Genomic DNA, 21,458 nt, shown 5'->3' with positions numbered 1-21,458 from the left:
GAAGGTGCAGAAGACACCCAGCGGGAGAGAGAAGAAATTGTATCATTATGCTTCTTGATTTGGTTAGCAACCTCCTCAAACTTCTCTCCAGAAAGGTTATCCTCTCTGCAAGGAGCATCCGCCAACCTCTGCTGAACTGAGGCCCAGATGCATCAACCAAACGTAAAAAAAGCAAAATCGTTAAAGCCATTACCGAATTTTAAAAAACGACCAATGCTCCAAAAAAACAAGTCGCACAAGTTCGGTTCGGTATTGTAAAGAACGATGCACTAATCCCCGTCGGTAATCGGCTCGTAAAGCATGCGCAGAGCAGCCAAGCGTTATGCTGGCTGCTCTGCGCATGCCAGAAACGTAAGAAAAAAAAAGAAAACACAAACACGTGGCTCCCCACTTTCCCCTGCATGTTTCCACAAACATTAAAGGATCGGGAGGGGGCAAAGGCGCTCATCAGCAGCATCCTGTATGGACGGCCTTGCCCCCCCCCCCCCCCCCCCCGAAGTCCCCGTTTGTGAAATAAAAGCTTTTAAAAATGAAACCTTTGCAGTTGCTGGGCTCCCCCTCCCTTCCTGTCTCTCTCTTCTTCAGTCGGCAATGCTCCACCTCCTGCCCTCCTCCACCTCCGTGCCCCGCCCCCCCAATTTCGCCCCCGCCACTCCCCCCCCCCCACCGGACCCCCCCTCCACCATAATGGCCGGTGCAGCGCCTCTCACCTATGTTTGAAGGCGCTGCACAGGATGGATCAGCTGTTCTTGAGCTCTTCTGTCTCCTTCTTCTTCCTGTGTCCGCCCTCCTCTGACATCAGTTATCTACGTAGATAACTGACGTCAGAGGAGGGCGGACACAGGAAGAAGAAAGAGACATCGGAGGAGACAGAAGAGCTCAAGAACAGCTGATCCATCCTGTGCAGCGCCTTCAAACATAGGTGAGAGGCGCTGCACCGGCCATTATGGTGGGGGGGGGGGGGGGGGGGGGAGTGACGGCGGGGAGGGGGGGGGGGGCACGGAGGTGGAGGAGGGCAGGAGGCGGAGCATTGCCGACTGAAGAAGAGAGAGACAGGAAGGGAGGGGGAGCCCAGCAACTGCAAAGGTTTCATTTTTAAAAGCTTTTATTTCACAAACGGAGCAGCGGGGACTTCGGGGGGGGGGGGGGGGGGCAAGGCAAGGCCGTCCATACAGGACGCTGCTGATGAGCGCCTTTGCCCCCTCCCGATCCTTTTTTAATTGTTTTTTTTATTTTAGGCACAGGGAAGCAGGGAGCCACTTTTCTTTTAAAACATGCCAGCAATTTGGTTTTTCATCGTGCAGGGGGCAGTGGGGAGATGACAGCTCAGGCTTTAACGACAGGTCTGAGCTGACGTTAAATTTCTGGCAGTAAGTGAATCGTTGCTATCGTCGGTATGGTTAGTGCATTCCGAATTGTCTACATTTCAATGGTAGTTTCTCATTTGCATTCCAGTTTCGTTAGCTGCTAGCTTCCTCAGAAAATGGTCTTTGATGCATGCTACTTTGAAAATTTCTTCGTTAAGGGTCATTAAAAGGGTCATTCAGGTTTAGTGCATCTGGGCCTGAGTGTTTAAAGTCAGAAACACGCAGCCATGAGAGTCTGCACATTGCTATACTTTAAGCAGAGTTCCTGGATGCCACATCAAAAGTGTTGTAAGCGACCCTTGACAAGAACTTTTGACACGCCTTCTGCTGCTTGACCAACTGGCGAAAAGGCTCGGCCTGCTCCGGAGGGAGCCAAGTCCGACAGCTGTCGCACTGAGTTTCGCAAGTAGACGTTTGTGAAGAGCTGGGTAGGACTGTATATGGGAGATGAGCATTGAAGCCTGGAACATCTTCCTCTGAAAAGAATCCAGGGATCTAGCTTCTCTGCCTGGGGGCACCGAGGCACAGTCCCTAGTAATCTTGGCTCTTTTGAGAGTGGACTTCACCACTATGGTTCACTTTTGAACTGATACTGGGTGTCAATCTTCTTGGACACGACAGGGACCGATAGAAGGGACTCCTGTTCCTTACGAGTTCTTCCTTAAGTTCTTTGTGGAGAGGGGAGCATCTTGGCCCTGGGCTCGTCCTCCACTACCCAAGGAAATGGAATGGCATCAGCAATCTCCAAAACAAAAGATGAAAAAGAAAGGCTCTCTGAAGGAGACCGTCTTCTTTCAGGTGGAAGGGAGAGTTCAGAGGGGATCCCATAAGACTCATCTGAGGAGAAGTATCTGGGATCCACCTCTGAATCCCGTGAGCGCTGCTACTCGGTGTCAGACAGTATCTCCCTAAAGGGATCGCCAAGACCAAACCTGCCTCGATGCTGAGGAACCGTGCTCTTGAGAATGGCATTAATAAGTCTGCTCCCATCTGGACACCGGCGAAGTTTCTTCCTCTGACGTCAAGGGGGTACTGGCTTGGGTGGCAGTTGACACCATGGCCAAAAGCGGAGTTGGAGGCCGCATTGCAGGCTTAGGGCCAGGCAGGGCCACAACAGGAGGTATGGCAGGCACAAACACCCACGATATCGATGCACACTGCTGCATGAGGCCATCTAGCAGCTCTGGAAGCAAGGCCCGGATATGCTCATGGAGGGCCGACACCAGGAAAAGCTGGGGTGCTGGAAGCGCAGGTTACAGAATCACTGGGGTTGACAAAGGAACGGGATCTTGGCTGCTTGGAGACAGGTGCATCAGAACCTCCTGTATGGAGGGAGAGTGATCCTCCCGGCGCTGACGCTTCTCGGATGCCGAATCCTTCAATGCCCCAGAGCTCCCGGCACCATGTGTCGAAGGTAACCAACGATGATGCTTCTTGACCTTCGCCTGAAACATGTCACCAAGGCTCCTCGGTGCTGATGAGGATGTCAACATTGCCTCTGTGGTGGGTCTGAAACATGTCAACAAGGCCCCTCGGTGCCGACGAGGACGATATCAACGTCACCTCTGGGGCGGGGTCTGAAGCATGTCAGCAAGCCTCTTCGGTGCTGACGAGGACGATATCATCACCTCTGGGTCTGATCTGACCATTGTCAGATGGGCCTGCACAGCAGGAGGCCTCAAGACAGGTGGAGTCCCACTCGACACCTCACTGTTCCCAGTGTCTAAGGAGCCATGCTTACCTGCGCTCCCGATACCAGTGCGATGCAGACGTCGAGGAACTGGACTTGGCTCAGGCTCAAAAACTCTTCTCTCGTTGAGCCTCCCGGGAAACCTGCAGGGCCATGGTTGGGCCCAAGACACTGCAGACACCACGAATGGGTGTCCTTCCCTGAAAGAGTCCGATTGCACCGGGTACACAATACTGGGAATTGTTGTGGACATGAACGGAAAAACTTTGTCGATAGTGCCTGAAAAAGGGCAAGGAGCAGAGAAAAAGAAAGGGAAAGACCAAAGTCAGGGCCTAAAAATGGCCCGAAGACAACAGAACTTAAAGAAAACTAAGGAAACCTAAAACTAAAGAGAAAATAAAGGACAGGTTTGTAAGGACCAAGAAAAAGAGCCATAAGAGAAGCAGAAAAAATACCGAAAGGCACTAACAACTCTCAAAAAAAAAAAGAGAGAGAAATGAGACAGCATTCGCGCGACGGGCAGGAAGGTACTCGCACTCCACAAATCTCTCTCATTTTTACTATGGCAAAAGCCAGACCGGGCGACACGGATCAGAATCACCCACTTGTGAGAATATAGAAGCCTGCTTGTTCTCAGAGAAAAGTAGATTACATCTAGCACACGTCCTCGATCCAATTCTCTCGTCACCCAGTCAAAGAATTCAATCAGATTCATTTGGCATGATTTACCTTTGGTAAAACCATGTTGTCTCTGATTTTGTAATTTATTGGATTCCAGGAAATTCACTATCCTTTCCTTCAGCATCACTTCCATTATTTTTCCAATAACCCAAGTAGGCTTACCAGCCTGTAGTTTCCAGCTTCTTCTCTGTCACAACTTTTGTGAAAAGGGGACCACATCCGTTCTTCTCCAGTCCCATGGAACCTTCCCTATTTCCAAGGACTTATTAAACAAATCTTTTAGAGGACCTGCAAGATCCTCTCTGAGCTCCTGGGATGCACTTTCCCCATTTGGAAGCACCAGATCCAGAGTTGCTTCCTCCCTCATGGGTTCTGTCACCATTTGTCTAAGCAGAGCACTTTGAGGGGCATCCATGATCTTTCTACTTCTTTCTAATTCCACAGATTGAACTTTCCAATTCGCATCCAGCAGGTTGAAATCTCCAAGCAACAGCACCTCTCTTTTCTTTCCCAACTTTTGGATATAGTCGACTAAGGGACTATAATAAAAATACCACTAGGCCACTTCTCAGGGAACAACTGTAAGATATTCTTTTTGTACAACTAGACTTACATGGTAAGAAGGTAGATGATGGCAGATAAAGAGCAGTATCCAGTCTGCCCAAGATGAACTCATGTCATATGGTATGACACAACATATGCACACCTGATCTTGATCTGTCCTTGCCATCGTAGAAGTCTACACTGGCCTTATCCCCACTACTAGACTCAGTCATCAAAGCCCACTCCAGCCCATCCAGGTCTGTCTAGTCCTGGGGCACCAGAACTGTTGTGTGCTAGTGTGGTATAAAGAACAGACATACTTGACAAGTGTGAAGCATACTTCTATAAGGAAAGCACAGGCTGTGTTCACATCGGGTTCCCACAATTTAGGTTAAATAATACATTAATTGCCTATTTACTGCTCAAATTTTACATATTTCTGTTCAGTCTGTATTGAGGTACCAGTCCTGAATTCTATTTCGAGTTTCCTTCCATCACTTAATTTAATTTGTTTGGATAAATGCAGCTTTCTGCCTTCCTGCACTTTTCAAGCAAGCACCCTTTGTCTTTGCTTGTGATATGAGCTGGATCTACAACTAAAAACGCCTCCAGGGATCTACATCAATTACATCAAAGGACATCATGATCATAAATTGCAAACTGAAACCATCACTACAATTTGTGATTTGACATTCCTTATCTTTAACTTATATTACCTCTAAATTTCTGATATCTTGCTGAATCTTCCTCTGCATTAAAACTTCCAAATAATTTCACTGGAATAAAATACAGCCATCTGATGTATGTCTCTAATGAACAGAAGTACCTCTTAAATATTAGATACTGCACTTTAAAAGCTATTTTACCTTGTTCCAAAAGCACAAAATATAGATAGAATTAGCTGACTGACTGTATATCTCATGTTAAATAAGAAGTATTTATTGAAGCAAACAGAGCTCCTCTTCCTAGGAAGCTGACACTTCAAAGGGACTCAGACCCTCATCAAGAACTTTCTGCCTGATTAACACTCCACTGTTAATTGCTGCCAATGAAACTGGATTTTTGTTATACTGAACAGCTAGACAGCTCTAATTTTACTTTACACAAGAACGTGCTTTAGTACTGTAAACCAAAAATCTGCAGACATCCCAGTAATCAGGGGAAAAAGAAACAACAGACTCCCCCATCCGCCTAGAAGACACAAAACTCTTATCTAGCAATACCCAAACAAATACCTGCCCACAACATCAAGTAACCCCTACAACTACAACCACAAACAGACCAGTACTTAGAAACTTGGGCCTAGCAAATGCCAGATCAGCCAATAAAAAATTTCCTATGATCCATGATGTCATCAATGAATAACACTTAGACATCTTGGGACTGAGACCTGGCTGGATGAAAGTGCAGGAGTACCACTGGCTGAACTATGCCCCAAAGGATTCACTATCCTGCACCAACCAAGACAAAGGAAGCAGGAAGGAAGGATAGCAGTCCTGATCCGTGAGACAATCAAACTGCGCAGAGTCTCCATCCCCTACCTGTCTAAGTCAGAATGCCTGCTAATCCAGCTGGGAAACAGGGAACCAATGTGGCTGCTCGTGGTCTACACAGCACCTCGCAACACCACATCACCACAAGAACTGCTGAATCTGCTGAGATAACCTGGAGCTACCCTAGGTTACCGATCATGGGAGACAAACCTACACATTGAAATGCCAGACACCACTACTGCTGCCTTCCTTGATACGATGGCAGATCTAGGATTCATTCAGGTGATCAAATCTCCAACCCATGAAAAGGGTCATATGCTAGACTTGAGGTTATGCAATGGGGTTGACATCTTGGAACACAAGGCTCGTGGCATAGAGATAACACCCCTATCATGGACTGATCATTTCCAAATCAAATTTTCTATTAAGGACTACATAAAACAGATGGGCCAAACTATGGAAGGAAATCCAAGACATGAGAAATTTGACTGCTGAAAACTTCCTAGAAGCCTTGTCCTATCCCCATGTGGATGAAAAGATTAGGACAGTGTCAGAACAGGTTGATCTGGAATGCATGCTTAGCAATGACATTAGAAAAAACTCTCTAAAGAAGGTCATATGCTTCACAAACAAATGTTCCCCTTGGGTCTCCCCAGAACTGCAGATCCTTCAGTGTCAAGAATGTCAAATTGAAAGAAAATGGAAAACAAATCTCATCTAGATGAAGACAGGTTCAACGGTAAGAAACACATGACAATGAATCGCCAGACCGTAACAGACAAAAACCAATATTTTTCTCAACACATAGAACAAGCTGCAAATTCAACCACGCACCTATTTAAAATAGTAAACAGCCTACTGCAAACCCCACAAGAGAACAAGACTTTCCCAGTCACAACTAACCAGCAATGATTTTGTCTCTTATTTTGCCAACAAAATGAAAGGACTACATCAGGACCTACAGACAGTCCCTCCTACCAGCTAATGAAGAAAACACTCCATTCCTGTCATGCAGAGTCATCTGGGACTCGTTCAACAAAGTCACAGAGGAAGCTCTTGAAAATATCCTGAAAGGTCTATGGCCTACAGTGTGCCCCCTTGATCCCTGCCCAGCAAAGACTGTAAAATGAGTGAGCACAGACCTCATGGAAGGGGACACTAAATTAACTCCTCTCTTATGGAAGGGCAGCTGCCAACAACACTAAAAAGAGCTGTGGCACGTTCCCTACTGAAAAAGAGCTCACTGGACCAGGACAAACTCAACAACTACCGACCAGTCTCTAACATTACTTTCCTGGCAAAACTTAAAGAACAGACAGTTTGCAGTTAACTCGATGACAGGCTAATTTATTTATTTATGACATTTATACTCCACATTAGCTCAAAATAGACTCAAGTTCAATATGGCTTACAAACAAACAATAAAGTGAATAAAACATAATAATGTACAGAATATAACACAAATTACAATAAGTTCAAGAAGCAAATTAATACATGTGCAGGGATTTAGACTATCTCAAAGACAAACAAATAATTAAGGGTGGATAGATGAGAGCATAATTAGGCAGGACTAGACGGGAAACGAGATTAAGAAAAGGGCTTGGGTAAAATTCAAATAGAGTTCTTTGTATTCAGAAAGGCCAGACTGAAGAAATGTGTTTTTGGAAGACTTCTAAAAGTTAGTTAATCATCTGTAAACCTGACTGATTTAGGAAGAGAATTTCAAATTTTGGAGTCCTGATAGGAGAAATTAGCAGAGAATTCACACTCTTACAGATAAGGAAATGTAAGACAAGATATTCTCTAGATGATGAAACAGCATTACGAGGGAGTAATTCAGTAAGATTATTCATATATGGGGCTTGACCAAACAGTATTTGGTGAATGAAAACATATAATTTGAAATATATTCTCTCTTATTGGTAACCAATGTAGCTCATATAAAAGAGGAGTGGCTTTGGCGAAGCAAGGAGATCTATATATAAGACGAGCAGCAGTATTTTAGCTGTTTGTAATTTTTTGAGAGGACCACCTTTTAGTCCAGCATAGATAGAGTTGCAATAGTCAAATTTGGTGAGGACAAGGGATTGAACCAAAGTACAAAAGACAGATTTAGAGAAAAATAGCCTCAATCTCTCTAGCTTCTAAAGTGAGTGAAAGACACTTGAGGTGTACTTAGAGAATTGGTTTTCAAGGGTGAGGAAATGATCTATTGTGACTCCCAAGTAATTGGAAGTAATTAGCTAGACCCACGTGAATCTGGCTTCAGACCTGGGTACGGAACATAGAGAGTTCTTGTGTCCCTTCTTGATGATCTGCACAAAACCGTGACAGCGGATCTGCCTCGATAACTAGTGTTGCTCAACTTCTCGGCAGCCTTCGACACTGGAGGGCAGCGATCCAGCACTGGCATCTGGAGAGCGCTGCTGCAGCAGCAGAGATCCTCCTGGGGGACTGGCAGACAGGTTTTTGTGATCATTACTAATTATTAAGTGCTCCTTCAGTTGATGTATTGCTGAATCCTAATTGATTGACCCCTGAGGAAGGCTGATATAGCTGAAACACGGACCGTGTTGGGTCCTGATTAAAGGTTTTTTGGAGCATCTTACCCTTGTGTGTGGTGACTGATCTCTTGACATTGGGCCCTCTCCACCCTATTTCTACTGTTTTCATTTCTACCATCTCTTGTTTGGGGGGGGGGGGGGGGGGGGGAATTCCAGTTATCCATCACCCTTTCTAAGAAAAAGTACTTCCTGACATTATTTCTAAGTCAACCCCCCTGCAACCTCAATTTATGTCCTCTAGTTCTACCACTTTCTCCTCTCTGGGAAAGGTTTGTTTTCCCTGTCTCCATCTGCTTGTGGAGAAGCAAAAAAATGATAATTAAAAAAAATGAACATTTCTTCTTGCTTTAGTACTGCTGGTCAATAACGCTCCCCAAGTGTCAGAATTTAATGATACTGAAATGTTGGGAAGTATAGTTGAAGGGAAGGACACTAGAGGGCATACTGGGGCAATTCATACGCCATACCTTTAAAGAGGAGATTAGCTTTAGGTAGATCTAGCTGATACCCAAACGAGACACTGGTGTCCTGCATCCGTGTGCTGGCTTCAAATTCTACTCCAACCTGCAACTGGAAGAGAGAAAAGTGAGGATCCACTGCACAACCCACCAAGCCTACAGCAGCACTTTATGAAGACCACCAAATCTATATCCCAGCACCAGGCACTGAGCCTATAAGAGGAGAGATAATCCAATCCATAGAAGAAAGCTCAGGATGGTTTCCATGGGCACCCTTCTCCCAATGATTCAGACTCAGAATTGGCTATGCTCTCTGGACTTAAAGGATGTCTACACATGCAACCTGATAATTCCAGGAACATCCCCTGTATAGAACTAATAATGTGTATAAGTAGGGCTGTTTTATGCAACCTGATAATTCCAGGAATTTCCCCTGTATAGAACTAATACTGTGTATAAGTAGGGATGTTGTACGATTAAAAAATGTAATAGCAAGATTAATCACAATTAAAATTTTTAATATTTCACCTAACACAGCATCAGCAATTAGAGTATGGAGGCAAGACTGGAGCTAGGGTTGCTGGAGCCCCCTGCAGCTTTGCACCAGTGCCCCTCTTGGCCCACCACCACTTCCGCAATTGCTGCTGCAGCTGCTGCATTCCTCTGCTGGCCTCCACACCCTTAAGATCTCATGGATCCAAAGATGTTGCTGTGCTGGGCTACTTTCTGCCCTCCCTCCCCTTCCCCAGTTCCTGTGGGTCCAACACTGCGGCACAAACCATTACCTGAATTTTTTTGCTAGCCCCCAGCCCTCAGAAACAGAAGTTGCATCACAGGAGGAGGGATGTGATTGCAGGAAGGCTTTGGGGGCCAGCAGAAGAAGATAGGTTAACAGTATGCAATGCGATGTTGAACCCACGAGAGCTGAGGGAGGGAAAGTAGAGAATTAACACAAAAAAAAAATCACATTAATTGATGTGATTAATCCACAGCCCTACTATAAGATTCAACGACTACAGATGAAACACCAAGCACAAAAAAAAGTCCTGTATTTTTTCTGCACAATATTTTTAGTGCATTTCTTTGTGAGATTTTTAGTTTTTCCAACGTTGCAGAAAATGAAGACTAAGCAAGAAGGATTCTCTTCCTAGATACTAAAAAGTGTAAAAATAGATGTTTACTTTTCAGCTAATTAAGGGTCAGTTGAGAGTAAAAAAAAAAAAAAAACAACAACCCACGAACAAAACAAAAATGGTGGGGTTTTCTTGTGTTTTTGCACTGTAGGTACTATTGCTGCATCAAATATGTGCATTTGTGCAATTAAATGAAACTAATTTGTCTTGCTTATCTTATCTTGAACAGACCAACTCTGTAGAGCAGGAACTCTCTCTTTATGGTATAGTGCTGCATACATATAGTACTGCAATACAATTAATTAGTAGTAGTAAAATAAGAAGTCAAGTTACCTGCTCATTAGCTCTGTGGTAATATGTAGCGTGAGCTCCTGCCTGCCCCAACGTTAAGGTTGCAATCCAGTTTGGGGCTGTTAAACAAAAAAACACAACACTCAAACAAGAATGAACTCGGGGGGTAAAATGTGAATCATGTACTGTATATCAGTCATTCCCAACCTAGTCATCAGGGCACACTTAGTCCTATCAGGTTTTCAGGATATCCACAACGAATCTTTCCTGCATATTCACTGGGGATACTCTGAAAACCCATGACTAGGTGTGCCCCAAGGACTGGGTTAGGAATGGCTTGTATATATGACTGTGAGTCTGTGCATGGGACTGTTCCATTCATAGTACAAAGACCAGAGGTGAAATAGAGAGGCATATATATTATTCATGGGAGAAGTTCAACACACAAAAAAATTCTGAATAAAAATTGTGAGTGCAAAAATCCCCCATCATAAGGCCTGAATCCTCCCCAGCATTATTACTCTCCAATTTCGACTCTCCTCGGCTCTCTTGCCAACTTACTTTGAACTCCCTTTCCCTAGTAGGTTCAACCCCTACCTTTCTATGGCCCTTCTCTAGGGTGAATACCTCTCTGCTTTCTCTGCCTAAGTTCTTTCTTTCCCTAAATACATAAGTACATGCCATACTGGGACAGACCAAAGGTCCATCAAGCCCATCATCCTGTTTCCAACAGTGGCCAATCCAGGTCGTTCTGGCAAGATCCCAAAAAAGTACAAGACATTTTATGCTGCTTATCCCACAAATATGTAGTGGATTTTCCCCAAGTCCATTTTAATAATGGTCTATAGACTTTTCCTTTAGGAAGCCGTCCAAACCTTTTTTGAACCCCCGCAAAGCTAACTGCCTTATTCTCTTGCAACAAATTCCAGAGTTTAATTACATGTTGAGTCCTAGTATTTTCAGAAAGAGTAAACAGATGCTTCATGTCTACCCGTTCTACTCCACTCATTATTTTATAGACCTCTATGTGGATAAAGATTCTGGTAGTGTGCTCAGAAAGGAAAGGGTGAATTTTGGTAATATTATAGAGAAAGAAACAACAGTCTGCTGAATATGTGCAGAGAAGGAGAGAGAGAAGAGTCAAAGATGACCCCAAGGTTACGAGCTGATGAGAGTGTTATCCACAGAAATAAAGAATGGGGGAAGAGGAGAGGTTGGTTTAGGGGGAAAGATAAGAAGCTCAGTCTTTGTCATGTTTAGTTTCAGATGGTGGTAAGACATCTAAGGCAGCAATGTCAGACAGGCAGGCTGAAACTTTGGCCAGGATTCCTGCTGAGATCTCTGGTGTGGAGAGGTAGATCTGGGAGTCATCAGTGTAAAGTTGATACTGAAAACCATGGGATGAGATTAGAGTACCAAGGGAAGAAGTATAGATGGAGAAAAGAAGAGGTCCCAGGACAGAGCCCTGAAATCCAAGTGAGGACAGCATACCAAGGAGTAGGCTGTGATCAACAGTGTCAAAAGCAGCAGATAGATCGAGAAGGATGAGGATAGAATAGAGACCTTTGGATCTGGCCAGGAACAGGAGACCTTAGCAAGTGCTATTTCAGTTGAATGAAGAGGGCGGAAGCCAGACTGAAGTGGATCAAGAATAGCCTGAGATGAAAGAAAGTCAAGACAAACACAGTGAACAGCACGTTCAAGTATATTGGATAGGAAAGGGAAGAGGGAGATGGGGAGATAGTTGGAAGGGGAGATAGTTGGAAGGAAAGGTAGGGTCCAATGAAGGTTTTTTTTTTTTTATTGTTGCATGAAGTCTTTATTAACAGGTTAAACATACAAGAAAAGAAAGAAGTAAAGCACCAAGCCACTGAAAATCCTTCGAAATTCACAGTAACTGTTTGGTACATGACAAAAACAATCCTCGTTAACCTTCCCTTTGAGAACTCAAAGCACTCCAAAATTTATATAACATTTTTATATTTAATCAACCCCCCCCCACTACCCCGATTAAGTCCCCACCTCCCGTAATAACGCTTGGTCTCCCCTATGCCTCACTGACTCAGTACGTTACTGGTAAAAGGGACCCATATTGAGTGCCACCTTTGCTGTTGATTACGCCTTTCCGCTAAGAGCCTTTCCATTTCACAAACATGCCTCGGTTTACTAAGCCATCTCGCTAATGGAGGTGTCAAGGCCTTCTTCCAATAGGTTGCCACCACTCTGGCTGCACTTGTAGCATGTCTCAGCAAGGTCTGCTGGGCCTGTAAAAGACCAGCAGCCCTGGCAGAGAATAGAAAAAGGGATGGGCTCCACAGGACCTCACATCCCAGCCACTTCTGTAACCTGCTATGTACCGATTTCCAATAGGCCTGTATTTTCCTGCAGGTCCACCATACATGTCCCATCGTGCCCTTAACCCCGCAGCCCCTCCGGCACAAGCCCGACGATGCGGAGTATATGCGCTGAAGGCGCTCAGGCATCAAGTACCAACAGAACATCACCTTCACCGCATTCTCCCTAAAAGGTACATGTGAGGACACCCTCGCCGTAGCTTTCTCCATCCTCTCCCACTCCGCCTCTTCCATGGTTATACCCAGTTCCCTCTGCCAACTCCTCCTATGGAGAGTGTAACTAGGCTCCCGTAGGTTAATGATACTGTATAAACGCGATATTAAACCGCTAGTCGTGGCGGACCCCTCACAAATTTCCTCCAAAGTGGTTTTTTCCCTGGTTACCACCTCTCGAACAGCTCGTGTTTTAAAGAAGTGTGACAATTGGAGATAAGCAAAATCAACCCCTTGCAAATTTGGAAAAGTCCCCACCACAGCATTGAAAGGTAATAGAGCATCTCCTTCAAACACTTGACCCCACATTTTTAAACCTTCCTCGCGCCACTGCGTAAATACCCCCTTCTCTGTCCCAGGGTAAAATAGTGGATTGAAAGCTACAGGAGATAAGCGCGACAACACACACTTTCTATTGAGAAACAGACTATCCCAGTAGTGCAGAGTGACATGGATAGAAGGGCATAACTCTTCCCCAAGGGACAAGGACTGGCTGGGGAGCCACATCACTGCTCCCAGGGGTCTCTGACCCATAGAGTATTGCTCCAAATGCACCCACTGTCTGTCAAGGTATTCCTGAAACCATTCGATTGCTGCACGGGCTAGGGCTGCTCTGTAATACCAACTCAAGTTGGGGACCCCTAGACCTCCCCTCCTCTTAGCCTGGTATAGATATGAACGCGACAGGCGTGGCCATTTCCCCGCCCAAATAAATCGAACAATACAGTCCTGCAAGGCCGAGAGGTATTTTTTAGGCATCTTAAGCAGGAGGACCTGAAATAAGTAGAGCAACCGAGGCAAAACATTCATTTTAACAACAGCTATTCTGCTAAACCATGAAAGCCCCAGGTCACCCCACCCATCCAGGTCTGCCGAGATAGCCTGTGCTAGCCCCTTATAATTTGCTGTAAAGAGGGCTCCTACATTTGCTGTCAAATTTACACCCAGGTACCTAATCTGCTGAGGTGCCCATCTGAAGGCAAAGGAGGATTTTAGTAACTGTACCAGCTCATCGGGGAGAGATATATTCACGGCCTCGGATTTTGTCATATTCACCTTAAAGCCAGACACTGCCGAGTACTTGCTAATTGCCTCCAACAAACTAGGGAACGTAACCTGGGGACTCGCAACGAACAAGAGCACATCGTCTGCAAAGAGTGCCATTTTGTGTTCTCTCCCCGCTATAGTAACTCCGGTGATGTTCAGGTCCGCCCGTATTGTGGAAGCAAAAGGCTCCACAGCCATGGCGAATAGCAGAGGGGATAGTGGGCAGCCCTGGCGAGTTCCTCTATACAAATTAAACATAGCTGAGTTTGCCCCATTGACTCTCACACATGCTTTGGGTGACTCATAAAAAGATTGGATCCAGCTACGAAACTGAGGACCTATCCCAAATGCCTCCAACACTTTATACATATATGGCCACTGGACCCTATCAAAGGCCTTTTCAGCATCTAGGCTGAGAAAACACATTGGCCTCTTCACCCTCCCAGCCAGATGTATTAGATCGACTACCCTCCGAGTGTTGTCCATAGCCTTTCTATATGGCACAAAGCCCACTTGATCAGGATGAATAATCGCCGGAAGCAATGGCGCCAGTCGATTAGACAACACTTTAGCTAATATTTTTACATCGGCATTTAAAACTGAGATTGGGCGATAAGAGCCACACTCCGCGTGGTCCTTGTATGGCTTGGGTATGATAGCGATCCATGCTTCTAGCATGGTAGGGGGCAATACCTCACCTCTCCCAACCTGATTAAACAGATCTGCCAACAGGGGTGCCAGCTCCAAAGCAAATTTCTAGTAAAATTCGTTAGGAAAGCCATCCAACCCCGGGGATTTGCTCGAAGGCAGATGCTGGATGGCCTTTTGTATCTCCAACGGAGTGACCGGCTTATCCAGGTCTGCCCGTTGCTGGAATGTCAGGGAGGAGAGGTCACTCTCTGCCAAATACTCGGCAATGGACTCTGGGGAAGGATTTTCTTCCTGTGCATACAAGGCTTGATAATATTCCCCAAACGTCCTACGTATGTTCTCAGATGTGGTGAATATACCACCCGTGCTGTCCCTCACCCGGGGTATCGTATGATCTATTTTTTGCCTGCGTAGTTTCATAGCAAGCCCACGTCCTGCTTTATTGGTAAACTCATAGGCGCTACTTTTAATTCTCGATTGTAACAAGCTTAGCTGCTCTGAGTAAATGGAGTCCAGCTTAAGTCTCTCGCCCCTCAGCTCTTCAAGTACTGCTGATGACCTCCCCACATTATGTTGCGCCTCTAAGCACTGAATATTCCCTAAACAACTCGCCACTTGAGCTCTGTAAATTTTCACTCTCTTGCTAGCTAATTGTAGAAAGTGACCTCTCATAACTGCCTTCATAGCATCCCATACCATATTGAGGGGGGCCCCGATTCCATGTTAAGCTCCAAATATTCTGTCAAAACTCTCCTGCAACCCTCCACCACCTCTTCCTCTTGGAGCAGACTCGTATTGAGCGTCCACTTTTTCTCCTTAATCTCAGCCCTGATGGATGACAGAGTTACCCAGACTAGGGCGTGATCAGATAAGGTCATACTACCTATCCCTGCTGTCGGGCCCCTTTCTACCACCCAATATCCAGAAAAATGCAATCAATACGGGAGTAGGAATCGTGGACGAAAGGAATAACATGTATAGTCCCGCTCTCCCCCATGGCTCACCTTCCACACGTCCAACACCCCCAAGGAGTATGCCAATGCTCCCAATGCTGTTGATTCCCTGTTTTCCCCGGTGCGACTAGCTCCAGACATATCTCATGCTGGGTCCATTACTGCGTTGAAGTCACCACCCAAAATCAGGGAGCCCTGTACAAAAGTGGCAAGTGTATGCTTCACTTTAGTAAAAAAGGCCCCTTGGTGCTCGTTCGGGGTGTACACAGAAGCCAGTGTTAGGTCTACTTGGTCTAGCACTATGTGCACAAATAAGAACTGTCTCCCTGGATCTCTTTTAATCCGCAGTATCTGCGCCGCCACCGATGCATGTAGCATCACCGCCACCCACCTCTTTGAACCTTCGGTGGAAGAGGCAAAAAGAATGTGCGGGTAGTTGGGGTGAGAGAGTAGTTTCTCATGCTTACGGTGCGTCTCCTGTAACAAAACTATTTGTAGCTTTAGGTGCAGCAGCTCCTTAAAAATGTTTTGCTGTTTGAGGCATGTTCAGGCCCCTAACATTATAGGACATAATCTTTAAGCCAGCACTCATGTATATTTGGTGACAAGGTCCCCCACCAGTCCTGCAAGGGGATCCAGCCCACATCGTGGTGACAGACCACGTTTTCCATGCGATAGATCGGACTTAACCTGCCCTCCCCTCCCCCCACTACCCCTCCCCCCCACAGAAACACCAATCAGAGGACACATATCCCCTAAATGGGAATGGAGAAAGCAACCCATCAACTCCTGACAACCCAACCCACTACCCCCCCCATCTCCCCCAACCCCGCCCCCTTCTTCCATCCCGTAACTCCCCAGTCCCGTACCATAGCCCACCACAGCATACTACAATCAAACTTACACCATTCATACATTCCCCTCCCTCCCTCCGCCCTCTATTCCCTCCCCCCCAGCACACTCTCCCCAGAACTCTCTTACAGTCCCAGTACTTGTACCCAATTGTACCCCAAAACCCTGGCTCCACACAGGGCGTTACCCTACGCGACAAAACAGTTCAAGTCTCCCCAAGTAGAACTTCAGTCCCCTCCACACTGTTCAAAAGCTCACAAAACCTCAATTCAGGCTTGTCATGTGGACTAACAGGTTCTTTAAACCTTCCTTGGGATAATTCAGGTGTCCTCTGCCCCTACACATTTTTTTCGGGTTGCGCCGGTTGGCGGACTCAGGGACCCGCTTCCATTTTTGTAGCTTTGCCTTTGTAGCTGGCGCCAGAGCCCCTTGCGGCGCACTTGTTGAGGCCAGTCCCACTTCATGGGTTTGGTCCCCCATGCTTCTTTCAACGACTGAACTCTGTGCTTAGTTCCTTGCAGCGTATACAACAGCGAAAAAGGGAAACCCCATCTGTAAGGGATGCGCTCTTTGGCTAATATGTCCAGAGCCGGCTTCATCAGACGTCTTTGTTGTAGTGTGAATTGCGAGAGATCCTGGTAAACTGATATTTTAGCTCCACCATACTCAAAGTCCTGCGCCTTCCGCGCTAGATTAAGGATCTTCTCTTTCACCTCATATTTGTGAAATCTTGTGATGATGTCCCACGCTCTGTTGTCCTGCCTCTTGCCAAGCGCTCTATGTGCCCTGTCCAGAATAATCTCCACCTCTCCTTCCTCCGGGCCCAGTAGCGCCGCACACATGGTTCTCATGATCTGTGGGACATCCTCGGTCTCCCCGCCTTCAGGCACTCCTCTGAATCTTAGATTGTTCCTCCTGCTTCTATTTTCTAAATCGTCGATTTAATATTCCAGTTCAGCGTTTTTCTTTGCCAAATCTTGGAAATTTATCTCATGGGCGCTCAGGGTTTCAGCATGCTCGTCCATTCTCATCTCAACATCCTCTACCCTGCCCTCCAACTCATGCAAATCTATGCTTAGCCTTCCAAGCGGTTGAGGATCTCGTTCTTTGATCCCTTAATATTGTCTTGTATTTTGGAGAGAAGCTGGTGGAGCTCGGCGGAAATACCCTTTTTAGTGGGAGGCTGCCAAGATTTGGCCAAAGATAATGCCGAATCCGAGTCGGATGGAGACGCTCGAGCTGCCGATTCATGGCGCTTAGACATCCTGCTGGGCCCTCCTCCCGGTAGCTGCTCCGATTCTTTATTTCGCTCTGTAGCGGATTTACTCATTTTTACTGGCGCTTTAGTGATCGGGTCTCCCGTTTTTCAGCCCACTACGGAACCGGGGACCGCTGATAATTGCTTTTTGGAAGTCCGGGGAGCGGGAGCTCGAGAGCTAGGCTGCCATTCTGTGAGATGACATCACTTCCTTCCCCAATGAAGGTTTTTTTTAAGGAGTGGTATGACTACGACATGTTTGAAGGCATCAGGAACAGTTGCAGAGGAAAGTGAAAGGTTGAGGATATGACAGTAGGAGAGATAGTGCTAAGTAGCAGTAGGAGAGATAGTGCTAAGTAGATGGGTGGGATCAGAGGAACAGGTAGTTAGTTTCGAGGAGGAAAGAAGATGTGCAGTTTCCTCTTCAGTGATTTCAGAAAAGGAAGAAAAGGAGGCAGAGGTTGGAGGGTTGAGAGAATGGACTAAGGGAAGGAGAGGTGGAGGTGACCTGGTTGAGAATTCAAGTTTAATCTTGTGAACCTTATCATGAAAGAACTCAGCCAGAGTCTGGGGAGAAAGTGAAGGGGGAGTTGGAGGTGAAGGCGCTTTGAGGAGAGAATTCAGTGTGGAAAAGAGACGTTGAGGGTTTGAGCCAAGAGAATTTGTCAACTGGATGTAGTAGTCCTGTTTGGCAAATAAAAGAGCAGACTGGAAGGAGGTCAGCAAGAATTTGAAATGTATGAAGTCAGCATGGGATTTCAGCCAAAGGCGTTCGGCAGAGCGGGCACAGGAACATAGGTAGCGGATTCTAGGAGGTCAGCCAAGGCTGGGGTTTGGTACGCCTTACAGACCGGGAAATGGGAGGAGCGAGAGAATCCAGAGCAGAGGAGAGAATAATATTATAGGTAGAGAGAGCCTCATTGACAGACTTGGATAACATAGTGGTTGAGAAGAGATTTGAAACACTGGAGGACACAGTAGAAGGGTCAATAGCCTGGAGATTCCTAAATGTGTTGGTTGAGATTGGACAAGACTGGGGAGGAGGGTGTTTAAGTGTGAAAGTTATCAGATGATGGTCAGAGAGGGGAAGAGCTGAGGTACAAAAACTGGAGAGTGAGCAGTTTGAGAAGAAGATAAGATCAGAACAGTGGCCATTCTGGTGAGTGGGGGCAGTGGAGCACAGTTGAAGATTGAAAGAGGATGTTAAAGCGAGAAACTGAGAAGCATAAGAGTCAGAGGGATCATTAGCATGAATGTTAAAATCCCCAAGATTGAGGAAGAAGATGAAGGTTCAAGAAAGAAGGAAAGCCAGGCGTCAAAGAAAGGAAGGAAGGGACTTATCAGGAGGTCGATAAATGACTGCTATTTGGAGAGGCAAAGGAGTGAATAGACGGATGGAGTGGACTTTGAAAGAAGAAAAGCAGTGAGACTGAGGTGGAAGAAGAATCTACAGGAGGGTGAAAGTAGTAGCCTGACACCACCTCCATGGCCAAACGGGCGAGGAGTATGGGAGAAAAGATAACTTCCATGGCACAGGGCAACTGAAGCAGAGTCTACAGGGCAAAGCCAAGTTTCAGTTAGGGCAAACTGATGGAGAGTACGTGAGATAAAGAGGACATGGAAAGTTTGTTACAGACTGAGCGGGCATTCCACAGAGCACACAAAAAAGGCAGGGAAGAAGGGGGAGGAGAGGAACAGAAATTAGATTGGAGACATCACGGTGTGACCTGCACAAATAGGATGAGAGCAGATGTGGAGGACCAGGATTGGGACTGATGTCCCCAGTGGAGAGCAGGAGAAGGAGCAAGAGAGTATGGAGAAGAGTATGAGAGGCATGACGACAGCGACTAAGGCGAGATATATTCAGATAGAATGGAGATGGTTGAATGGAAGGAAGGAAATATTGAAGGTTGAAAGCTGATAAGAAGGGAGAGGACAACAGAGATGGTGAGATAATGAAAGCAGAGGGTGGGCAATGTGTTCCTGCAGTGTACAGTTTTTTAGATGGGGAAACAAATTAGGAAGGGACAGTACCAAGAAGAGAAAGTGTACTGGAGCCATAAGTAGTAACTGGGAAAAAATGTAAAATGTATATAGAAAAGCTCCACGTGCCTCACCTGGAGCGAGGGCCCTGGGAGGATTGGGGTGGCCCTGGGAGTCACCCCAGAGAAGGCTGTGGGGATATGCAGTACGGCTGCAAGTCCTCCACAGCACCTTGGAGAAAAGACTGCAAAGGGAAATATGATAGAGGTCAACAAAATGAGTGGCGTGGAACGGGTAAACGTGAATCACTTGTTTACTCTTTGTACTGTTTTGGGATCTTGCCAGGTACTTGTGACCTGGATTGGCCACTGTTGGAAACAGGATGCTGGGCTTGAGGGACCTTCAGTCTGTCCCAGAATGGCAATACTTATGTACTCATTCTTCCCCCCCCCCCCCCCCAACTCGAAGCACATATCCCTAAACTTCTTCTGTTTCCCCACCAACCACAGTACAAACTTTCCCATAGCATGGATCCCCCAGTTGGTCCAGTCCCCTTGATCACACTATTAAAAAAAAAACTTTCTATTCCACACCACCCCTTGGTTACACTATTTGAAAAAAAAAAAAAAAAACATTCTATTCCACACAATTAAAAATTCCTGATGGATTATAAATCACTAGTAAAAAAGGCCTGTTTCTGGAACGAATGAAACGGGCGCTAGCAAGGTTTTCCTGGGAGTGTGTATGTTTGAGAGAGAGAGCCAGAGTGAATGTGCGGGTGTGTGACAGAGTGAGACTGTGTGACAGTGTGTGTGTGAGAATGAGAGTGTGTGACAGGGCCCCCCCTCCCCTGTTCCTAATGCCCCTCACCCCGTTCCCTCCCCTCCTTTTCCTCCTCCTTCCCACACTTTGGGTTCCTTAAGGCTTTCAAAAGTCTATGTACCCCGTGGCCCTAACGCCCAGTATCCGGATACCCCACCGCTTTGCTCCTCACCCCTCCCCCAAGATGTAACACTTTCACGTCCTTCATTTTTTTAAAAAAGTGTCCTATCTACCCTGTGTACAAATGCCCGGCATTCAGATTGTGTTCCTCTCGTAAATTTTCATTTCTTTCATTCATTCAGAACTCCCACCCCCCCGAACACTTTTGGTTCCTTCAGTCTTTTAAAACTGTCCTATGTACCCTGTGTGCTAATGGCCAGCATTGAGATTGTTTTCCTTTCCCAAATTTGCATGTCTTTCAGTCGTTCAGAACTCCCCCCTCCCCCCATTTAACACTTTCGGTTCCTTCAGTCTTTTAAAACTCTCCTTTCAACCCTGTGTCCTAATGGCCAGCACTCAGATTGTTTTGCTTTGCCAAATTGTCTGTCACTGATGTCACTGAGGTCAGTGCGTGCCTGCCTAGCAGACCACTTCCGGCAGGCACGGTCCCAAGCACATCCTGTTGGAGGTGAGAATTATTATATAGGATAATACACAAAAAACAATGAAATAAGACTTAAAACAAAACTAAAAGGTTAAAAACGATTCAATACAATCAGAGTGTTTAGCCTCACTCCCAGGTCTCATTTAAATTCCATACAGATAACTCCATTTATTCCAGGTGATTCTATTCTACTGTTAGAAGAAAAAGCCTTATTGAACAGATACACCTTTAATGCTCCAGTTCTTCTAGGGTCACGTGATGCGGTGGGAGCAGTAGCCAAGCTTCAGCGCTGCTCCGAGGTCCCCGCCTGATCCTCGCCTGCCAAAAACCTCTAAACCCTCCGAAATAGAGTTACCTGAATTCCTCCTGAATGAAAAAGAGTGCATGGACCAATACCTTCAATCCATGCCGTCTGGAACAACGAGGAAAGGCACCAAAAATGAAAAAGAAAAAACGGCTGTGCCCGGCGGCAATTCCAAGATGGCGCCCGGAACGCCGCGA

General features: G+C 46.1%; 1 protein-coding gene across 4 annotated transcripts in view; it reads right to left on the bottom strand.

Annotated features, from left to right (window-relative positions):
* The window catches only part of TOMM40 (translocase of outer mitochondrial membrane 40), a 561,556-nt gene that overhangs the window by 70,600 nt on the left and 469,498 nt on the right, over positions 1-21,458 (bottom strand). For all 4 annotated transcript variants that reach the window (XM_030211383.1, XM_030211382.1, XM_030211381.1 and 1 more), the window contains exons 8-9: positions 10,263-10,339; positions 8,806-8,908 (exon numbers count right to left, since the gene is read on the bottom strand). In XM_030211383.1, the coding sequence (XP_030067243.1) occupies positions 8,806-8,908; positions 10,263-10,339 (180 nt within the window). The remainder of the gene's footprint in view (positions 1-8,805; positions 8,909-10,262; positions 10,340-21,458) is intronic.

Source organism: Microcaecilia unicolor, chromosome 8 (assembly GCF_901765095.1).
Source record: "Microcaecilia unicolor chromosome 8, aMicUni1.1, whole genome shotgun sequence".
NCBI classification, from domain to species: Eukaryota; Metazoa; Chordata; class Amphibia; order Gymnophiona; family Siphonopidae; genus Microcaecilia; species Microcaecilia unicolor.
This window is presented reverse-complemented; position numbering and strand designations above follow the sequence as displayed.